At 41.7% G+C, this 22,012-nt stretch overlaps 1 protein-coding gene across 4 annotated transcripts in view; it reads left to right on the forward strand.

Annotated features, from left to right (window-relative positions):
* Positions 1-21,962, forward strand: part of lrp8 (low density lipoprotein receptor-related protein 8, apolipoprotein e receptor) — a 154,964-nt gene extending 133,002 nt beyond the window's left edge. The window contains exons 14-19 of one of the 4 annotated variants that reach the window (XM_046390968.1): positions 2,481-2,622; positions 5,245-5,397; positions 6,358-6,738; positions 10,385-10,453; positions 13,615-13,805; positions 15,736-21,962. In XM_046390968.1, coding sequence (XP_046246924.1) covers positions 2,481-2,622; positions 5,245-5,397; positions 6,358-6,738; positions 10,385-10,453; positions 13,615-13,805; positions 15,736-15,774 — 975 coding nt within the window. In that variant the 3' untranslated portion in view covers positions 15,775-21,962. Of the gene's footprint in view, positions 1-2,480; positions 2,623-5,244; positions 5,398-6,357; positions 6,739-10,384; positions 10,454-13,614; positions 14,687-15,735 lie in introns of those variants that run through there. The other 3 variants (XM_046390969.1, XM_046390966.1, XM_046390967.1) reach the window with 3 other exon arrangements.
* Positions 21,963-22,012: the final 50 nt, after the last annotated feature.

The following is a 22,012-nucleotide window of genomic DNA, read 5'->3' on the forward strand; positions in this document are numbered from 1 at the left end:
ACAGTGAGGAAAAATGCCAGTCAAGCCTTATCTGTCTACACACCCACAGTCCAGATTAGAGGTCTAATTATCTAAAATAACTGGAAACACACGTGCGGGTGTAACAGGATTTCATTCTCTTCTACAGCTTAGTGGAGATTAACACAAGATGTCTCCAAACAACATTTGATTTCTATGCAGATTGAACACCAAGCCTACATTATTTTTTCATAAATTGCACTGATACAACAAAGAATACAAATCAAACCACAGAAAATCAAAGGCTTCATAAGTTCAGTGGGTTGACTTTGTTTGAGCTTTCTCTTGTAGTATTCTGGCAGGACATCTAAGTATGCAGGAGGCACCGAAGGCTCATCAGGCAGTTGTGTCAATCAGAAGGGCCCAGCATTTGTCAGGAGGCCCTTCTGGGACAAAATCATGACAAAATCATCAAGGGCTGTTCTGCCCTTGACCCTTGAAAGACTTCATGTCCATGTAGATGTAGTCTCATCCCCCTTAGCAACTGCAGCTCTGTCTGAAGTGATGCAATGCCATGTGTTCAGGAGAGCTTGTGCGTGTGCCTCTACACGTGAAAGGTTCACCTTGATTCCACAATGAAGAGCGTCGACCTTCTCAGGTCTGCATCGCAGTTTGAAGCTTTCAAGGTGAGGAAACATGAACACATCCAGAGATTGTCACTGAAATTGATAGAGAAAAACTGAGGCTGACGCAGACCAAGAAAGACATCCGGAGAGACGCAAAGGCAAAGGGAGAGATGGATTGATAGATTTGAGTAATGTTTTATCACCATGTCTGATATTTGTCTTCCATTGTTTCAGCACTACTGTCATATGAGTAAAGGTTATCTGAATCTGAGTGGAGGCGAGACAGAATGATAGAGAGCTCAGTGAAAGATGGGAAAGGAGGAGCTAAGAGAAAGGTTAAGTTCGCTGATAGTCCAGCACAAATGGAGAGTGTGGATTACCGCTGTGACCGAACCACACAGAGACACACAAATGCATACATGCATACACATACACATCTTACAAATCTGTGGTTGGACGCCTACAGGTGCTTGCCCTTTAAATAACCCATACAACTGTCAACACAACCGCAGCCGAACAGAGGAAAAAACGCCTCCTGTTTCATCTCTCTGTCTCGAACCAACCTCCTGAAATGTCTTTTCATACTCTTTTCTTAACCTTCCCGTGATCCTAGCGTCTCTGCGTTCTTTTCTTTAATTGATGCATATCTGCGTAGATGAAGAAGTCTGCGGTTGCCACGGAAACCAAGTGCTGTCGCCACTTGTGCAGTTTGTGTTGTTGTTCTTTATTATCACTAAAGAGCGCGGTGAGGATTGTGTTGGAAAGAGGAAGAGAAATCAAGAACGAAGCTGAAGTGAAAAGGGAGAGAATGATCTCACAGGTCAAGGCTGACAGTATTTATTCCGGTATTTCTGAAAAAGAAAGAAAGAAAAAGGAAAAAAATAATTTTAACAAGTGATACCATCCCAGTATATGTATAGAGGCTGCTCTTCATGGTGACTGGGACCTTCTCACCTTCTCACCTTCTCACTGTGTTCCATCTGATCCAATAGCACTGTCAAGTCCACAAGAGACGTATGATAAAATAAGTATATTATTGGTTATCCCCTGTGCACTGAGTAGGTAACTTTAACTACTCTTTAAACTCCCAAAAGACACCAAACCACATCTGTCTCATTGGGTTTGTTGAATAGAAAAAATAATTAAAAGACCTAAAAAAAACAAACAGCAGAGAATACCGCCCCCCCCACACACACTTTTCTCATTAGCTGAAATGCCACATCAGTGTTTTAAAGTGTGCCTGTTACTTTATCAGGGAAAATGTTTGTTAGCATGAGTGAATAACTTTACTATCTGTTCTTTTGAGATTTGACATAATGCAAGGAGTACTACTTATTCACAAAAAATGTTGGAATGTTTCTTTGCTGAGCAGTAATTAATTGTCAGGACTGTGAGTGTTTGAAGTTTGAAATGTCAGAGGACATAATTGAAACAGCACACTCCTCATTACAATCTAACTTATTCAGTCTGTTTAAACTGCTCCTTGATTAAAATGCAATTTGTTTAACCTTTCTTCAGTAAATAATGTTTTGGCCTTCAAACCTGTCATCCCTCGTATGTCTTCAATTAAAAATTTAATTAATCAAACCCCAGACGTGAATCATCTCCTAAAAATGTGCCTCTCCTGTCAAATAAATTGCAAGCAGAAATTTGACCAAAATCAATCAAATTTCATGCCAGCCTGCCATGGCAACCGGAAACTAGTGTGCATGCTGCTTTATCAGGTGATAAACTGTCAGTTGTTTATTACATCCGTCTTTCTTTTCCAAAAAAAAAAAAAAAACTTCATCCTTTATTCTTTCATGTTTATGGTTTAATGCAGATGAAGGGTTTGGCAGCTAAAATGCATTTACATGTTTTCTGTTTTTTGTTGTTTTTTTTTTTATTTCTATCCAGGATCGCATATATTGGACAGACTTGGAGGATGAAGCGATTTACAGTGCCAACCGACTGACAGGAAACGATGTGGCAAAGGTGGCAGAGCACCTCAACAACCCCCTGGACCTGGTGGTGTTTCACGAGCAGAAGCAGCCCAAGGGTAAGGCCTGCATGGAAAACACTGGGAAACTCCGTAACTATGGCATGACATGGATTTTCTTTGGTGCTTGTTTCATTTCTAGGGCAATATGGTGAAAGACGGGGCAGCCACAGCAGGCTAGCACCCCCCCCCCCAAAAAAAAACATGACTAGAACCAGAAAACAACATTGTACTTCCTCATAACAAAATTTTTAATGATCAATCTATAGACCAAAGGACTCACTTGTTAAAACGGTCTGAAACGTGAAACATGAAGGAACTTTATTGTCATACCAGCTCACATTTACTCAGGTGCACTCAGGTCCCGGGAGCAATAAGTAGTATAAGAAATATGAAATGAAAAAAAATGAAAAATTGAATAAAATAGAAATATAAGCTAAGTAAAAAATAGAATATATAAGCTAATTACAATACAATATAAAAACTAAACATTTGAGAAAAGAAATGAATAAATAAACAAGCCAGTTTTAGCATGTGCAGCATAAATATGCATGTGCAAGTGTGTGCTAGTATGAGGTAGTCCAGGAAGTAGTCTGTAATATTGCATTTGTGGTATTGCACTTGTAAATTTAAAGTGTGGTTAGATGGATGTGTGCGCTGGGTATGTCAAATGATTTGTTGTTATAGGACATGTTTTCCAGGAAAGATGCCTTCCCAGGTGTGGGAACAAATCTGTGTGTGTGTGTGTGTTTGTGTGTGTGCGCATGTGTGCGTGTGCGTGCATATCTGTGCATTTGCCTTTGACGGTGTATATAAGCAGTCTGCTTGTGCGATTCTGTGTTTTCATGCTTTGTTTTCTCCCCTCACTCAGAGCTCAAAGCAGTCTTGTCTGAGAGCCAGTAGGGAGTTAATTGCATTCTCTCATTAATAAATCAAGAGTTCTGCTCAAAGAGATATCACAGATTTAAGCATGTTTTCTCCAAAATACCAACAAAAGCAAGACTTAAAACAAGCAGGCCTAACTGGGCTAAATGAAGACGTGCTGAATGAACAGCCCTGTAAACATGCTGATTAAAATGTGACTTTAAGTGAGGCGTTTTGCAAGGTCATCACTCTCTTCCTTTTGTCTTACTGTTCTCTACTCTCTCTCTCTCTCTTGTGTTTCATATCATGTGTTTTTTCCATCTGAAAGCCACGAACCCCAAAGGGAGGATCAACACTTGTTGGTTGTGTCTTCATTTTTGCACATTTCCTCAAATGAACTTTTCTTCCTATCTTTTTTGTGTTGTGCCTTTTTTTTAATATTTATCTGTTTGTTTATTTATTTATTTCTAAATACTTTTATTTATTTTATTTATTTAGGCCTATGAGGCAGTGCAGAGGAGATAAGAGGATACTGGAGCTATTGCAACTTTGGAACAACATAATTTTGCAGAATTTTATCTCAGTTTCTCTCCTGGCTTCTACTTTCATTTCCTCTCATGTGTGTCCTTATATCTTCCCTTGTCCTTTTATTTCTCTCCCTTCCCTTCTGTACTCTTCTGCTCTCTTCTTGAGCCCTTCTCCTCCCTTCTTCCCCCAGCATAGAGTTCAAATGTGCTATCATAATGTGTCGTGGCATTTCAAAGACCTTCTTTTACCCAAAAAGCTTCATTTCTGCTTAATATAGAAAGCAGTATAGAAGATATCTGCAGCTTTGAAGAATTTCATTTAGACAGCTGTTCATGTTACATACGCCAAGCACAAATGTATTCCCAGCCTGTGGTGGGTGATGTTGCTGCCTCCCCTGGCGGCTGATGATTCCTCTGATGTGCTGCTCTGTAAAACTACGCACAAGTCAGGAGGCAGAATCGACCGCGAAATGACCCAATTCTGAGGCTTCCCCACATGACAAGAGTAGCAAAAATTTTCCCTGAGTCTGACTCTTGGGTTGGGAAACTACATATGAATTTTTCATTTAAGTGCAGAAATTAAGGGAAAAAAATGTACACACCCCAGTCTTAACTGAAGCATCTCTTCACTGGACAGGAAAAAGTAGTAGTGAGATGAAGATAAATTCCCAAACAAGATAAACAAAAAAACAAAACGTTGGTCTCAGGATCCTGGATCTCTTTGATCCTGGGTAAAGAAAAAACTGTTAAGCACCCTGGTCTTTTCATCTTTCTAAATTTGGGGTCCAGCAGACTCCTCCTCCACCTGCACCAGCTCACTACATTAACGTCACATACCACCACTTGAAAATGGTCAGTTTAGATTATACAAGTAATATCCTGAAACAAAATGGTTAAAAATGTTAGAGCCATGCAAGCTGCATACATGTTTCTGTGTTTATACTTACATTGCGTCACTGTTATGCATTGGGCTTAGATTTTTCTTACCACCAGCTTGAGCTCGGTTCACAATTACTTCGATGCTTTTGATTCTGACCGAGACTGAAAACTGGGGCTCTGTTTTCAATTCTTAATAACCTTTTCCCTCTTAAGTATTCTGGTCTACAGTGCATGTAAACCTCTGTGCTTGTTTGTAAAAGTCATCACAGAAAGTTCATGAATTGTTGTTTTGTACTGTAAACTATACGGTTTTCAGTGGAAATACAGGAATTTGTATTATATAAAGCAAAAGAACCATCAGTTCGTAAGGGAAAATGTAATTCTCTTTTTATTTCTGCTTCTGTCCTTAAAGCCCCCGACACCTGCAACATGGGAAGTCTGCCTAACGGCGGCTGTGAGTACCTCTGTTTGAAGGCCCCACAGATCACAGACCACTCCCCAAAGTACACCTGTGCCTGTCCGGATGGCATGGAGCTGGGACCAGACATGAGGCGCTGTGCGATAGGTAAGCCGGTCACCTCACAGAGGCCGGGAGCACGGAATGAAAGGGGTTGGGCTAAGGGATGTCTCATGAAGTGTACATCGCTGTAATAACAGTGACATGATGGAGTGCGAGGCCATAAGGGTATTAAACTGGTTTCACCCTCCGGTTTCAACTCCACTAAAGGAAGTCCACCTCATAATTAAGTATTTATTCATATCTTTAAATACATGTCCTGCTTTAAACTATTCAGCTTTAAACTATTGTGTTCTTGCTGGGTGGGAATTTCTCTGTTGGTATACACAAAAAAGCTTTTAGAGTAACACCCATTCATATTCAAACTTCAAACAGTCTCAGATCATTACAAAATAGCCTATTGACTGCTGCAGCTTTTATTCACCAGTATCAGCCTTCAGCAGAGCAAAATGTTCAGATCTTGTCGTATTAATTGTGATTGATTCAAAAGCCAGCTTCTCCAGATATCTGTGCTTACTGTAACACATCTTGGGAAGAAGTGGGTCAGGGATTCTCCCAGCCTACCTGTGTTCCCAGCAACCCCATCGTTATTTATCTGACCTGACTTCACTGCCGAGCCAGTCCCCAGCCTCCACAGTCGCCACATTTTGCATTTGTTAGGTTGTTATCCTTAATGAACCTGTTCAGTGTAGCATTTCTGATCAGAGCTGGAGATGATAAAACGATAATCCAGTTACCTTGAGATCGAAAACTAGAACAGAGCAATGATGACGGCAACCAGATGACAATTGGTTGCTTTGAACATCAGTTGAATTACCTTACAGTATATATGATTTAGCCTACATTTGCCATACTGTGAACTTAATTAATTAAAAATCTGGAAGATTTGGAGCATGTCATAATCTCTTCATTTCCCTTTACGTGCTGTATATTGTTGACATGCTAGCCAGCGGCATGTTCGAGTGAAATCCAAGTGCTGATGATTACTGTCCTGTTTATCTCGTGCAGTTCGACCAAGAACAACTACAGCTGCTCCAACCACCACCACCACCACCACCACTACCACTACCACTACAACAAGCACCACACCAACCACCACCATTATTAGCACCACCACGACTCCACCCACCACCACAACTGCAAGCACCACTGCCAGCTCTGCTGCCCCAACACTCAGGCCCTGGAACAGACGCGTGACGACGCCGGCCAGTCCACAGGCCCCCAGGAGCACCTCTACGGAGCAGCCTCACACCCCCGCTGCCACGAGTACAGAGACAACCAGCTTCAGCAGCACAAGTCAGACGTCCACGTCCACACATACACCCCTGTTGGCCCCGCTGGCCCCCAACACCATTCAAAGAGAGAGCAACGGCAACCTCTCACACAGAGGTAATGATCGTGGTGAGAAGGGTTTGGGCACAGGAATGTGAGTTCATGTGAAGTGACGTGAAGTGACTGTGTGCATACTGTGTGTGTGTGTGTCCTTTTGTGAGTGTAATGCTGCACTGCCATCAGCAGCACTACCACCTGTCTTTAGAGCTGCAGGGAGTTGAAAACCACTACTTACATCCCTCGTCTTTCTGGCTTCTCTTTTCCTTCATCTCTTTGTCTGACCATCTGCGTATCTGCTGTGCGTCCTCTTCCCCACTCTGATTTTACACACACACACACACACACACACTCACTAGTGTATCTCTCGGTCTGCTCGTTGTGGCTCCCTCATGAACAGCGTGTAACAGAGCTGTCAGAGCTAACAAACGACAGTCCCCTCCATTCTCACCTGCCGCCTCTCATCACTCATCCTCACTTTCTGACAGCCTCTCTCACTGTCTTTGTCTTTCCCTCTCCTCATCTCTTTTCACTCTCGCTCTCCAAAATTGGCAGCATTTTTTTCTCGTTCTCGCACCGATCAAGCTTTAGAGGCGCACCAGAAGAAGAGCGCTTTGCAGTTTGTTGCCCAGACAAACAATGACAGCAGAACATAAGAGCACTAACAATGGTTTACAAAGCCACATTAAGACTTTCATTGTATTTGGAAGTGGAGAAGAATCCTTGATGGCACCACAAAGCAAAATTGATAAATCACTGCGCTGCACACCACATGCTACGGTGTGATTTTGTTTCATAAATCATCGGTTTCTTTGTGGCCTTTGCCACATAGAGACGTTAACTTGAGATAGCAGTGACTGTCAAACTGCCAAGGCAGCTATTTGTCCTCAAGAAACTTATTCCTGCGGAGAGTAGGAAAGATGGCAAAAATCCTCCACATAAGATGCTTTTTTAAGTACTGATTTTTTGTATGTTCTGTGCAGTACCATTGCATCACCCTTTTCAGGCCCAAACAGTAAAACTGGACTGACATAGCTTCCTATTCATTAAATGATAAAAGATGGAGCAGCATAAGTGAAATTAATCAAAAAAAAGTGTTTGGCAAGGGAGAAAGGATGTAAGCTACTGTACTGTGTTTGAACACTGAAGATTTTTATGATATTGCATTTTCAACAGAGACATTTCTTGAGAAACTTGAGAAACCAGCGGGAGAGGAAGGAGTGAGGTTGACAAAGCTATGCAGAGGGACAGAAGAAAGGAAAGATGATGAAAGAGAGTCAGAGGAAAAGGAAGAATTAGAGACGCGGGGAGGACAGGGAATTCAAAAAAGAGCAAGGAGTAAAACTAAAGATTGTTAAATGAAAAGATACAGTGAGACACAATAAAGAGGCCAAGGAGGAAGAAATGAACAGAGAACAAAAAGGAACATGGCAGTCCTGGGCTTGAACAGGGAAGATGGGAATTATAAATTGACGTACTTTTGTGAGGAAAAAACAGCATTTACACGGATAAGAAAAGATGGGATGGAAAAGAAGAAGAGAAAGTGCGTTTCTGGGAATTAAAGAGAATGGCTGCTACAGCAAGTCTCATCACTTCAGGGCCCTGGGTTTTTCAGAGTTACTAAGAAGCAAGAACATGTTTCCTCTTCGTCTCTGAAGTCGTCAGCCTCCTCACCACAACACAAGCGCTCCAGATGAGAGGTGGAGCAGACATGGATGAGAAAATGGGGCATGAACAAGATGTGTCTCCAAACCCACCGGCCATGTGTTACAGTTTTCAACTCAGTGCACACTGTCGAGTTTGTTGGCTTCAGCTGTTAGGCTCTGTGGCTGGCACGCTGGAGTGAGGAGGAACCAGGAGTTTCACCAATAAAAGATAAACCACAGCTGGTACACAAAGCTCTTCCAAATTTTAACCTTCACTGTTGATGCCTGCAATTATTCATCAATCGTTCTGTAAAATTGGATTAGAAAATACTGCTGTGGCTGTTAAAAGGATAGGTTTGCAGTTTTTTAAGTGCATCCTAAAACATTAGCCAGGTGCCCTTATGAACAGCAGAACAGATTTTGCTTGCTGTAATCATTCCTCCTGTTCATGCATGCCCAAAAGAGATCCATTCCTAATAGGCTTTCAGGGTAAGTGATGGGGGACAAAATTCACAAAAATCATGCATCCCAAACTTTATCTGAACTCAATATGAGGCCTCAGCAGTCTGAGTTGGACAAATCATGGTGTCCTTCTGTTCTTTAAATACCATTTTCCCTGTTTGATGCTATCCCTCCACTGCAGGTCTGTAGAAACAAATGGATGGAAATGTGAACTTCGGTACCCATGATTAAAGCCTCATGTTAGTTTCAGGTAAACTTCAGATAAATAATATGAACAGGAGGAATAACTGCAGCAAGCAGAAACCCTTTCAGTGTATGTATGGATGTGAAAATATTGTTTTAAGACAGACTTGAGGAAATGTTAACCTAATAATGGCCACCATAACTGTAAAGAAAGCTTTCACACTGATTTTCTCCTTTGATGGTTATCTTTTTAACTTTAAATCCCTCCAGTAATAATAGTCTGAAGGAAATTGAGGCTCTCTTTTTTTTCCTTCTTGTTTCTCACTTTTTCTCTTTCTCTTTCTTTCTTTGCCTTCACATTCCAGGATTGCTTTTTTCATAACTGCTGCTTTAATAAGATTCTATTAATCCGCAGTTTAGAGTCTTAGGACTCATTGGACATCATTCATACTTTAAGAAAAGCCAGATTCACTTCTGCTGAATCAGTGCTCAGATGCTTCACTGCTGAGTCTGAAGTCATATCACCTGCTGTGTCTCTGTCTCTGTGTGTGTGTGTGTGTGTGTGTCTGTGTGTCTGTGTGTCTGTGCGTGTGTGTGCATTCATCAAAAGGCAGTTTATCCTTTATATGACTGCATTTATGAGAGAAAATATGTCTCAATTGTACATCCCATCCGTCACCGCCCATCTGTGCCTTTCTTGTGCATAAAACTGCACTGGGTGTCTTTCTAGAACGAGCCAATCAGTATGCAGGGCCAGCGCTGTGATCTCTTCTGTTAATCTTCCTCACTAGACTTCATTATAGCCATCTGATCACACTTTGGCTAATGGCTAGCCTGCTGCTAATAGGAGGGCTGGGAGCAGGATTAATGTCACGGTCCACACCGACCTGTTGGGGTGAGAGTTGAAGGGGAGTTAGGATTCAAAGCATGTGCAGAATAAATGTGGCCTGTTTTTCATTGTGATACGATATGGATGCTGTAGAAAAAGAAAAACTTGCGGCACAGTGTATTTAAGTTCATCGTCACAGTGACCTGGAGTATCCACCATGTTTCAAACCACCACTGAAGGATGTTGTGTATCATAATCCAGATTTGCTTTTGAATCGTATTAGTAAAGTTTTTGATGCATCACCCCCCCAGGAATTGCATTTGTCTCCAGCTGTATTAAAATGCATCTCAGTGCATTCATATGACATCCTCCATTCGTCCCACATTCATTTACATATGCTGTTAAGAAAAACTCAGCAGTCCAAAGTGAAATCGGATGGATTCTCTGCCCGTATATTATGCAAATAAGTTATTTCCAGCGTGATACTTCAAACTGTTTCTCTCTAGCAAGACCTTCGGGAAGACTTTTTGGAACAGACTTTTTTTTTTTTTTTTCATTTTTCTTTCTTTCTTTTTGTTCCCCTCAGCTGCGAGTGATCACTACCTCATAGGTAACAACATCACAGTAGCTGTTCTGGGGATAGTCATTCCTATCGGTGAGTACGCTTGACTTTCTCGCTGTGTTGCATTTGCTTCCTGCCCGCCTGCTTCTTCCTCCTTGCTTCTCTGTCTGTGCTTGTCACTGAAGTCCCGCATGCTGTGTGTGGATGTGTTAATTTATGTGTCTGGCTGTGCATGCGTGTGTGTGTGGGTGTGTGTGTGTGTGTGTACATTCCTGTGTGAGTGTTAAGGAACATTTGCACTCCCACCAGACTGATTAAAATGAGTTTATTTTATATTTAACATTTCCAAATTGTGTCTTTTGAACGTGCAAGTTTGTTGTCAGCTTCAGCAATGATTAGCACAAAATAATAGTTTAGTAATTGAGAAAATATACTGAGCTGCGGAGTTTTCTGACAGTCGTCTCCTGGCCTACGGCTAGAAAAAGCCATTATGGTTCAGTGCGCTCATCAGTCAGCGATGGCCAGGCCTTTGCAGTGTGCACATTATGTCATTATTAATGAGATTTGAGCAAAAGGGAAATTCAGTTCATGTTTTGTCATCACTTTTGACCAGCTGTTGTTACATTAAGGCTCATGTTCTCAATCTGATCATACAGTATTGCTCAATCGAATCAGTCCAAGTCTCTGACCTGTTTCTCTGACCCAGTGGACTGAGAGGGGCTAACACAGTTGCTGGAATTGGTTTTTGAATGAGTGGAAATATCAAATGACTGAAAGGGGACCTAATGAGATAAAATGTTATTTCCCAGGTCAAAATTTCCACTGCTCCAAGACAAAAACATAATTTCCCAAGTCAAATAACAGACAGCCCGTACACAGTCTAAGAAACACCCATAGGTCCCATTATGGCCACATAACTAATATGAGGTAGGCACACAAAGATAATGTAACTTCTTACAATCAAGCCAGCCAGTTAAGTTAATATATTCTATTAACTTTCATTAAAATGAAAATCAGATTTTATGGAAATATGTAACACTTCCATGCATAACCCAACTGAGAAATCAGCTGAATGTGCAAATGACCTTATAGTAGCAGCATATGTCACTAATTAAGATCTCTTTCATCCCTAATATTGAATACTTTGATAAATTATGGGAGCTCTAAAACGACGTAAAGCGATTTTTTTTTTTAAATCTGTTATCATTTTCGACAATGGGGATATCAGCTCATTAAAACAACCCCCGAGACTGTTAACCCATTCCACACCACACCTCGTATTGTCCTTCTGCCACTCATTACTGCCATAAATCCCCATTCTGTATTTTTCAGGCAGCTTTGAAACATTAATTATTATTGGAGGTCCACAGGGGCCGGATTTATGCACCCCAGTTCTCTGCTCGCATCCACTAATGTACCACGCCCACCCACGGCTCCACGACGGGAAACAGCCCAGCCATGATTATCAGTATTTAGCCAAAGTCAGGCTGTCTAATTGGAGTGAAATTTTCTAAATGAGACAAAAGCTGATTTTTTTTGTTCTTTTTTTTTTTTTAATCAGTAAGCATTTAGAGGAGAACAAAGGAGGATCTGGGGTTTCCAGCCCAGTCACACAGGGACCTCAAGTGCCTCTCCAACAAAAGAGCAATTAGATGGGGCTTCAAGAGGGGATGCAGACACATCCACAGACGTGGGGATACACACAAAAACACACCCCCACACACACTGGTTTTATCTCTCCTCACTGACACACCTCCGGTTTGGCTGCTGGTCTTTACACACCCACACACACACAGACTCAGACGTGCACTCTATGCACACACAGGTCCTACAGGGCAGTTAGGCAGTCATGCTGATATGGTAATGAAAGGAGAGAGACAGAGCTTATCTCAAACCCTTCAGTCCCCTGTTCTCTCTCTCTCTCTCAGTCTCTCCTCCTTCTTCTTCCCATGCCCATTCTTCTCTCTTAACCCCCATCCAAAGCACCAGAGTCAGACAGTCTGCTCTCTTTTATTCCTGGGCAAAAAAAACCTTACTGGGCTTTTACTCAAAAGAAAAAAGAAAACATACAACATCCTAATCACTGGCTTCAGGATCTGAATGTTACAAGATTTAATAGAAAAGTCTGTGTGGTTCAGTCTTTATGGGTGCAAGTGTTTGTGCTGGAATGTGTGTGTTTATGTGGTTAAAGAGGTTTTAGTATGTGTGTGATGGTGCATGCGTGTATGCATTCACTGTTGCAAATTTTGCATGTTCATTCATGTCTGTGGGTTTTGATTACTGTGTGGACTGAGTTGGAATGTAATACAATACATACATATACATGATGAAGGCTCATTATTTTCAGTTTTTTCAGTTTTTACTGAAACATCCCCCACCCCAATCCAGACTCGTGATCAGTTCAGTTTATTAGGTGAATGCCTAAACAATAGCTATACCTATTAAATACACTATATAAACAAAAGTTTTGGGACACACCTCTGTATTAATTGAATTCAGGTATGTATGGGACTGTTTTTCAGTGGTTGCACTCGGCCCCTGACTTCCAGTGAAGGGACATCTTAATGCTTCAGCATCCAAGACATTTTGGACAATGCTGTGCATCCAACTTTGTGGCAACAGTTTGTTGAAGGCCCTTTTCTATTCCAGCATGACTGTGTCCCAGTGCACAAAGCAAAGCTCCATAAAGACATGGTTGCATGAGTCTGGTGTGGAAGAACAGAGTCCTGACCTCAACCCCATCCAACACCTTTGCGATGAACTGGAACAGAGATTGTGAGCCAGGCCTTTTGGTCCAACATCAGTGTCTGACCTCACAAATGCTCTGCTGCATGAATCACAAAAACACTTCAAAATCTTGTGGAAAGCATCCGTTCTATGTATTTAGAATGTGATGTCATTAAAGTCCCAATACTTTTGTCTACATAGTGTATATTACATCTGTTCTCTGGCTTCTTTTTAGTCCTCACAAGGCATTTTAAAATCATATTTTCAAATGTTTTAAACAACAAACTTAGTACTCCTGAATTCCCAAGTTTTTTTTGTTACCAGAACATCACAAAATGCTGCTTCTTCCACCACAAACCTTTCAGGTGTAGATACGATTTTGAGAAATAAAGACAGAAAATAAGGAGCCCTGTGTGAAGCGTGTTTGTGTATGTGAGAGTGCTTAAAGCGCCGCTCTGTGTCCCCTGGGCTGTGTTAACGCTCCCGCCGTGTGTTGTTGTGTGTGTGTGTGTGTTAAACACATGCAGTCCCTATCCTTGCCACAGTGGTCATCGGATTACTCTGCACCGGTGGATACCTGGTTTGGCGCAATTGGCGACGCAAGAACACCAAGAGCATGAACTTCGACAACCCTGTTTACCGCAAAACCACAGAGGACGACGACGATGAAATCCACATCGGGCGACACAGCGAATCCATCGGTCACGTGTACCCACCAGTGAGTGGTAACCACAGTCAGCCATTCATAGCACTTCCTCTAGGGGGCGGCATCACAGACAGCAACTCCCACTGGTACTCAGGGGCACCGATGCTCTCCAGCGGCAAATGAGAAGAGCTGCGGAAAATAAAGAAAGGAGTTTGGAATATTTGAGATGTGGGAGTATGCGCAGGGATTTGGAAAAGCCCGTTGGTTGTACATGTAGGCCTGGAAAGAAAGAACAGGCTTGCACACGGCCACATTCTCACACATCATTTTTGCAGTTATCACTTAAAACACCAGTCATACACACACACACACAAAAGCCCTTCACAAGTACATGGTGTTCACGTTTATTTCACCCTCATGACCATAATCATACAGTACATTTGTTTTATCAACATCCTTGTTGCCAACCTGCCGTCCCATTTATTTGTTCATCGTGTTAGTTTTCCTGGTTGTCGAAGTGTTTGTTCTGTTACTGGGAGGTTTCTGTGTTGTGTTTCTTACGACGCTCCCGGTTCTCCATACACAGACACATATCGTCTCAGAAGCAGCTGATGCACGTTTTGTCAGTATGGTCATTAGACAGTACTTGAAAGTCCTACTAGAAGTGCTAGAAATGAAAGGAAACATCCTTGATCAGAGAAGAATTTTGTCAGTGTTTCTTTGTAATGTTTGCTGCTAAAATGATAGCAAAAGGGTCATCCAGACATTAGAGGGGCTCTGAGGCTGCTGTTTTGAGGAAGAGGAAGAGGAAGAGCTTTATTGTGCACTCACAAAGCTGGCTGAAAGGACGGCAGAGCACAGGACCACTCAGAAGATAAAAACTGGATTTTCAGAGTGCGTAGTAGCATCATGACATTGTTCTTATGTGATTTTTATGTTTTCATTACGGTGTAAATAAGACATGAAGGATAAAGTACAGATAAAGGACAGTTCGAGACAGAATATCTGCAGTTGTGGAAGCAATGAATCCACATTTCATGAGTTGCAGACCACATTGTTGATTTCCTGTCGATGCAGATGAATTTTTAAGACTCATGAAGGCATGAAGGGGCATTTTCTTCAAACTTTGGAAACAGTGCCAGCTGTGATTTACAATCTTATACACTTAAACGTATAGAAAGCGTAATTTGAGGACACTTATGGCATTTCTTGAATATATTTATTGTTAAAGCAAGCAGGGAAGGGCAGCCAAAAAGGATTACGGGGGGCATTGGGGGGGTCTAGTGCTTTGATCGGTTGGCATGGAAACACAGATTTCTTTCTGCTGCTCCAGAGAGAAAGGAGGACAGGAATTCTGGGTATCGCTGGCATGATGACAGACACACACACACACACACACACACACACAAAACAGGTGCACCACTGAGTCATATTAAGATTCAAGGTCGAAACAACCACCCTCAGTGAAGGGCTGAACCGAGGGAACTATGCACTCCCCACCTCTCTCTCTCTCTCTCTTTTTCTCTTTTCTCCCACTTTTATTAGACATTCTGTTTTATTGTCTTTTAATTTTTTTTTTTTTTTGCTTGTTTTCTTCCTCTTCATTCCTCTCCTTCCTTTGTGGCAATGTGGCAACTCAGACAGCCAGAGAAAGCAGGTTGGCATTATGTGGGGCAGACATTTGCAGCCGTAGGCAAGCATCCTGCATTCCTCACATAGGAGCAGCCAGAGAAGGAGGGAATGAACAAGGGGGGTTGGGCTTTGGAAAGAGGAGAAGAAGAAGGTCAATAGGGAGAAGTGGGAACTGCAAGAGTTGGGGAATGGATTCTAGGTGAACCTACCATTTCTTTATTGGGTGCCATCTAGACTTGCATCTCTCTTTTTCCTCCCTCCTTTGTTCTCTGTCCATCATGGTGCCTTTTTTCATTTTCTGCTTTTACCTCTCCCACTCTGTCCCTCTCCAGCCTCCTGTGGTAACAGTCTTTTTATCTGCCGTTTGCAGCGCGTGGCTCTCAGTCTGGAGGATGATGGCTATCCCTGAGGGGGGGGAAGGCGTCCTGCCCCCCTCCTCCCCATGGCCCCTCCATCACCACAGCCTCTGCACACTACAATGAGGCCAGTACAACGCAGACGAGAGAGAGAGAAGGAGTCCTCATTTTGCCTCCACTTTTAAGGAGCGGGGATGACATGTACATCCCTCCTACTGTCTCCACTGGAGTAACATTACTACCACTACTAGCCACTACTACTTCCCTTTGTGCTAGTCTAATTGTAGTCTCTGCTCCACTCCTCTCTTCTCTCCGCCTCTTGTTAGCTGTAGTGGTGTGTAAAATGCTGCTTGATGACTTCATTCAGACTAACCTCATTTGGCTGTCTCAGTGCACATTGTAAATAGGAGGCTGTCTGGCCACTGTACAAGGGGAAAAAGCTGGCATGTGTTATTTTTAATTCCTCACATTATGACTTTTTATTTATTTGCTGTTGTAAATATGTAATCAGCGTCTCTCAGTGCACAGCACTAAAGGCAGTTTTGTTCACGAGGATAAACAGTAGTAGGCAAGGATGTTATTTTTCTTCATAATTCCCTTTACATCTTGAGTAGACATGACTGATTTTTTTTGGTGGGGGGTGTTGTCCTTTCTCTCTGCCAGGCTCTCAGATTTGCCCTCTTGGCATACTGTATGTAGGCAGGCAAAACTAAATATAGCCAAGGGGAAAGCAGACGGAAAAAATGATGGGTTGTCTGCATGTTTGGAGGTGATTTTGGGGTGAAAGAGAGTAAGAGAATATCTTTTTTTCCTTTGGAGTAGAATAGGAGGATTTGTGCCACCAGGGGGTAGCGCCTCAAGGCAAAAATCAGCAGGGCAGAAAAGTCAAAAGATTATGAGTAATCCTCTCTCCTAGTATCAGAGGTGTGCCTGCAGTCGATAATGAACTTGGGATTGTTTGTTTATCTGCGTGTGTTCCTGACTTTTTGTTTGTCTTTGAGTATACAGCCATGAAAATTTTGGAGATAAATCTTCATAATCAGGCAGCAGAGTGTTACAAAACACCTCCCTGGGAGATACAAAAACTGTGCTGTCAATTTTAACTGCTACCAAACACAGATATTAGTCATTTTGAACTGTGGCACCCCATGAGCGTTGATCCCAGAGGGTCAGTGGCTTCACACCACTGTTTTTGGTCTTTGTGAGCATGACAGCTTCTCCGTCTTTAGTCCCCCTTTTAACAGTCTGTGGCTGTGCTTTTTTCTAGATTAGATGGTGTAGAAAAAGAGCCCCCGTTTAGAGGGAATTACTCTCTGCTGTCACTGACTGTTCAAAGTGGTTGTTAGTGGCCCTGTTTTGTATGAGCAGATGAGAATAATACGCTGAGGCTGACTGAGCTGAGCACTGATTTGATTTGAAAGCTGGTTAGAGAAGAAACGTGTAAACCCGCGTAAAGAGCTGATCTTCCATTGGCTTGCCACAGACATGCTTCCAGCTAATTGAATCAGATGGAATTTTTGCTCACTGACTATCAAAATAATTGCTCACAAGCAGTTGTAATGGTGAATTAGAAGAAACAAGCAGTTATGACCGATTATTCCTTTTCTGGATGTCATGAAGTCTCAATAGAGGTTTTTTTGAAGGTGTTAAGCACACTTATAATGCATTACATCAGGTACAGAGGTGTTTTACGTTATCTGAACTATACATACAACACTGGTCTTCCATTCTTAGAATAACAAATTTGAACAATGTTGCATTTCAGCTCAGAGGCGGTCACATCCAGTCTTTTCATAAACTTCATAAATGGCTGAATAACAAAAAGAAGGATGCAAACATTAAAAGTCTTCCCGTATAGGCTCAGCATATGTATTCATCCAACTATACAGACAGCATGTGCATACAAACAAACAGTTGATTAATGGTAGTCATTATTCATAGTTTTTGCTGTTTCCTGCAAAGATTTGTGCATTGTAGATGCTTGGGCAGCCACAAGGAGGGAGGAAAGAAACACATAAAAACAATGGTAGGTAGGAAGTGACTGCCAGAATTTAAAGTAAACTGCAAGCGAACAGGTTTGTGCTCCGAAGATGAATGGTGGGTCATTTATTTTAGCTGGATTTCTGCTGATGGTGTGTCGCAGTACTCTGAAACTCACTCTGCTCGCCTCCCTCAGACGAGTGCCACTCTGCTCTCAGCTTCCGATGCACAGTGGGGGCTTTGCATGTGCTGTATGTGGAGAATGGCATGCAAGACAGGTAAATTATAGTCATCTGCAATACCGCGCTACCCAGCGTCTACCTAATGAAGGAGGCTTGAGCACAGGGGGGCAGGCCATCTTTCTTCACCTTAACCTCGTACAGACGAGGTAAAAGAAAATACATTACACTGTGGGGGAGACTGTGTCGGCTCAGCTTGATCCTGTGGCTGATTTCGTTTTCTTTTTTTATATATATATATAGGTATATTTTTTTTTTGACAGAACTTAAGACTGACATGTATGAAACAGTTTAAATGAATAAAGATGCATTTGATATTAAACTGTGGTCTGAGGGTATGTTGGCTGTGGGAATTGTTCAGAATTCTCACAGTTACATACTTCTTAATTAAAAGTTACTCATAAGTCCTAGAGGAAAGATTACGATGTTGTAAGGTGACATGAAAGATGCCAAAGGTGGGATATCTTTGTGACTTTTACATTAAATAAATCCCAGACCTGCTAGACTGAACCCTGGGCTCACACAGCTCTGCCCTCCACATAGTTTCCTTCGTGTCCATTTATGCTGCAGGCCCAGTGGAGTTCCATACTGACGGTTTGCAGTTGGGAGTATAAATTGCTTATTTGTTGAGGTGACTGAGCATGGCATTGTGGAAAATCTATTATTGCTACAGTGTGAAGACAGATTGGCTGTTCCTCTTTGTGGCCACCTTGAGAATAGCCGTCTCCACCAAAGGACACTGAGAAAGTCTAGAAAGAGACTTTTGTCATTCATCATATAGCAGATAGTTGTTATAGCGGTTGTAGAGGACATGCTTCAACAGTGTTTTCTGGACATTCTTGATTTACATTTACAGGAATCGCTTAGGAGCTAATCAATGCTCAAATGGTCCCATAACCCATAAAAGTTTTGCCGTTAAACAACTCCATAAACAACAGCCACATGCTGAAGAAGTCGAAGAATAGTTAATTGTGTGTTTATGTACATGTTTAGTTATTCAGCTATATAATACAGGTATGATGTTGTATAAGTATACATGTTTCTCACTCCAGGTCAGTTTTTTTGTTATTTACTTGAGGTCTTTCTGTGTTATTGCTGACATGAAGTTATTTAACACTAAACACAGAGATTCATTGTTCAAGTGCAGCATGTATAGCTTGTTGGGCTATGTTGTGTGGCAGTCTTAAGTTTTGGTGCACTCATGTTGAGTGCTGATACACTGAGGGGCTTCATTTGTAAAACAGAAGTAGTAGTAGTTATTTATAAAACCTTGGTTTGATGTAGAAATGATCTTATGTATAAGCCCAGTCAAGAGGTGGCACAAGTGATTTTCCTGCTGGTTAAGTAGGCACTATTTCTGACCAAACCTTTGTTTGTGCTGGCATTATATAAGGGGAGATCAGAGGCCAGGTACTGTCAGTTTGAGTTGATTTGTGGATCACAGGTGCGTAAGATAACAAATGGGATTCACAGAACCTGCTTAAGCAACGTTTTTTATTCTCAGCATCTTTTTATGAATCGAATGTAAGAACACTGTTGGAAATGATCTTTAGGCTGAGTTGAAGTATAAATCTTTATTAACATTTTCATAATTGAGGCCCCTGAAGCTGCCTTCATCAGTTGTTTGTAAGTTTAAAATGTAAATGTAAGGAGCTGACTGAACCACCTGAGAAAGGTGGGATAAGCGCTTTAATCCCTTGAGGTTGAAGGACAGCTAATGACATGGTTTTCAAAATACATCTAACTGAGATGAGAATGCTGTTTAATGGTGTGCAGTTAAGTGGGAAATTTTTAAATTACATTTCACAACAAAAGTCTTATTCCAGTATACTGATGACATGATTAACTGATTAACCATATAATGTCAAGTTACTGTAATCAGATATTCTAAATTGTACAACTACTTCTAAATCTAATTCCTCTCATATGCATTTGCATTGCATTCGCTTGGACAACAGTACTGGTGTTTACCCTGACAGTTGATTTACATATAACTGAAGAATTTACAAGCTGAGATATTCCTCAAGTTTTAATGCCAAAACCCAGTTCAATAAATAAGAAGTTTGATTCCATCGTGGTTAGTTGTTACTAAGAACTTACAAACAGCTGGTGAGAGACAATTCTGGTTCTAGATACAAACATACACTTTGGATACAAATATTTGCATTCACTAAAATATTTTGGTGGCATATTCATGAATAGATTTAAACTCCTAAATTCATGAAGTGTACCTAACCAATCCTAATGCATCACAATAGTTCAAACTGAATTATGTCAGACCGTCCATGACCCAGTTGCATCTGGTTTATTTTATGGGAAAGATTTCTAACCATTAGCTCTCCATAACAAATTCTCACAGGCCATAATAGCCCTGTAATCCAATATGACCGTATGTCATCATTATAGCCTTCCTGATTTGTGATCCCTGTCCTGAACTGTCCTGTCTCTCGCCTTTCCCTTCCTCTCCGCTTTCTTCTGATGGCTGCTTCCAGTCTTTTCTGAGCAGACGATGCTGCTTTACACAGGATGTACTCACTGCTGTCTAACATCACTCACATCCCTCCACCTCTTCACTTCCTTGAGCTCTGCATCAAAAGTAACATCAGCTTTGAGGCTTCTGTGGATACACCCCTGAATGTTAGCTCAAACAGCAGAGTCAGCTCTGCTGTCTCTGTGCGCTCTCATTGTCTCGCCCTCCCATCTTCATCTTAGCCATCGACATCTTTCCTTTGGCAAGGGCTATCAGTCTTCGGGTAGACAGACACACACACATACACTGAAAGCATGGAAGAGACACTGGAGGAAATAACTTGGAATCCCAAAAATAACAAGGAAACCTCCAGAGCCCTCCCTATCGTGAACCAACCAACAGGCACGCCCAGGAGAAGCAGCCCCACCACCACCACCCCAACCGGCTACAGTTTTGGACTGCAGAAGGAGCCCTCATTGACTCTACTTGGCTGGCAATTAGCTCTTGTTGACCCAGTGACTTTCCTTCACCAACAGGCTCCTCTTATTGTCATCATGTGTTTTTTGGGACTCTTAGTCTGTGTAGTTGTTGTTCTCTTTCTCTCTCCTTGCCGAGCTGTTCTCAGTTTCATATTTGATCTTCTTGATGTTTGATTACTTGAAGGGCAGGGCTTAGTTGCCTACATTATTTTCTACCAGGCAGTATAAAATGAAAGTTGGGGACAGAAGACAGCAAAGGGGAAACTGAAAATCTGTGAAATCCTTGTGTGTGTGTGCGTGCGTGCGTGTGTGTGCATGTTTTTAGTTGGGGTGATGATACACAAGGGCAGCATTTTATTAAATGGTGGGACAAGATCACTGCAAGTATAAGAAACTATCGGCTCCAGTTTTTCAAAATTGTCCACCTGCATTTTCCTGAAATGTTGCTGATGTGTCATTGCCTGCAAGGAAAAACAAACAAACATTTGGGGCTCTGTCCATTCCACAGCCATACAACAGGCATTTTTTTACGCTGTTTGTTGCACAAAACTTTTCAAGAAGCCTTCTGCACTGTGTAAAGAGGTAACGTTCTTAGGAGGGGAGGAAATAAAAAAGGGGGGGGGGGGGGGTGTGGTCCAGTGGTACAGTCCAATGGTTTTGAATCGTGACTTGTAAATACATTTTCATACAGCAAAAACTTTTTGATAATGTTTTAAATGTATCTGTAAAAAAAGATGTACATAAACCTCTGGGGTTAAAAGGAGTGTAGACTATATATGAATTTATTTGTACACAAGAGCACTGGATTTATTTACTACTTGATTGTAACTAAAAATTAATAATCTGCCAAAGTGTTTTTGTTTTACTTTTTCTCCCGTCTGTTCTGTTTGTTTTTGTTTTGCTTTTTAACAGCATTGCAGATTTTTAGTGTTCATACGGTATTTAATTCTGTTGAATAGATTTTGTTGTCGTGTGTTTAAAAAAAAAAAAAAAGATGGGTTATAATTTTAATTTATTGGTGCCTTGTTTTGTGCTCCTGTATACTTTTAATTTTTTTCTGTGTTATGTGTCTGCAGGGGGTGGGAGGTGGTTGGGGAGGAGGGGGGGTTAACTGGCAGTTTGG

This window comes from Scatophagus argus, chromosome 6 (assembly GCF_020382885.2).
Source record: "Scatophagus argus isolate fScaArg1 chromosome 6, fScaArg1.pri, whole genome shotgun sequence".
Lineage (NCBI taxonomy): Eukaryota > Metazoa > Chordata > Actinopteri > Scatophagidae > Scatophagus > Scatophagus argus.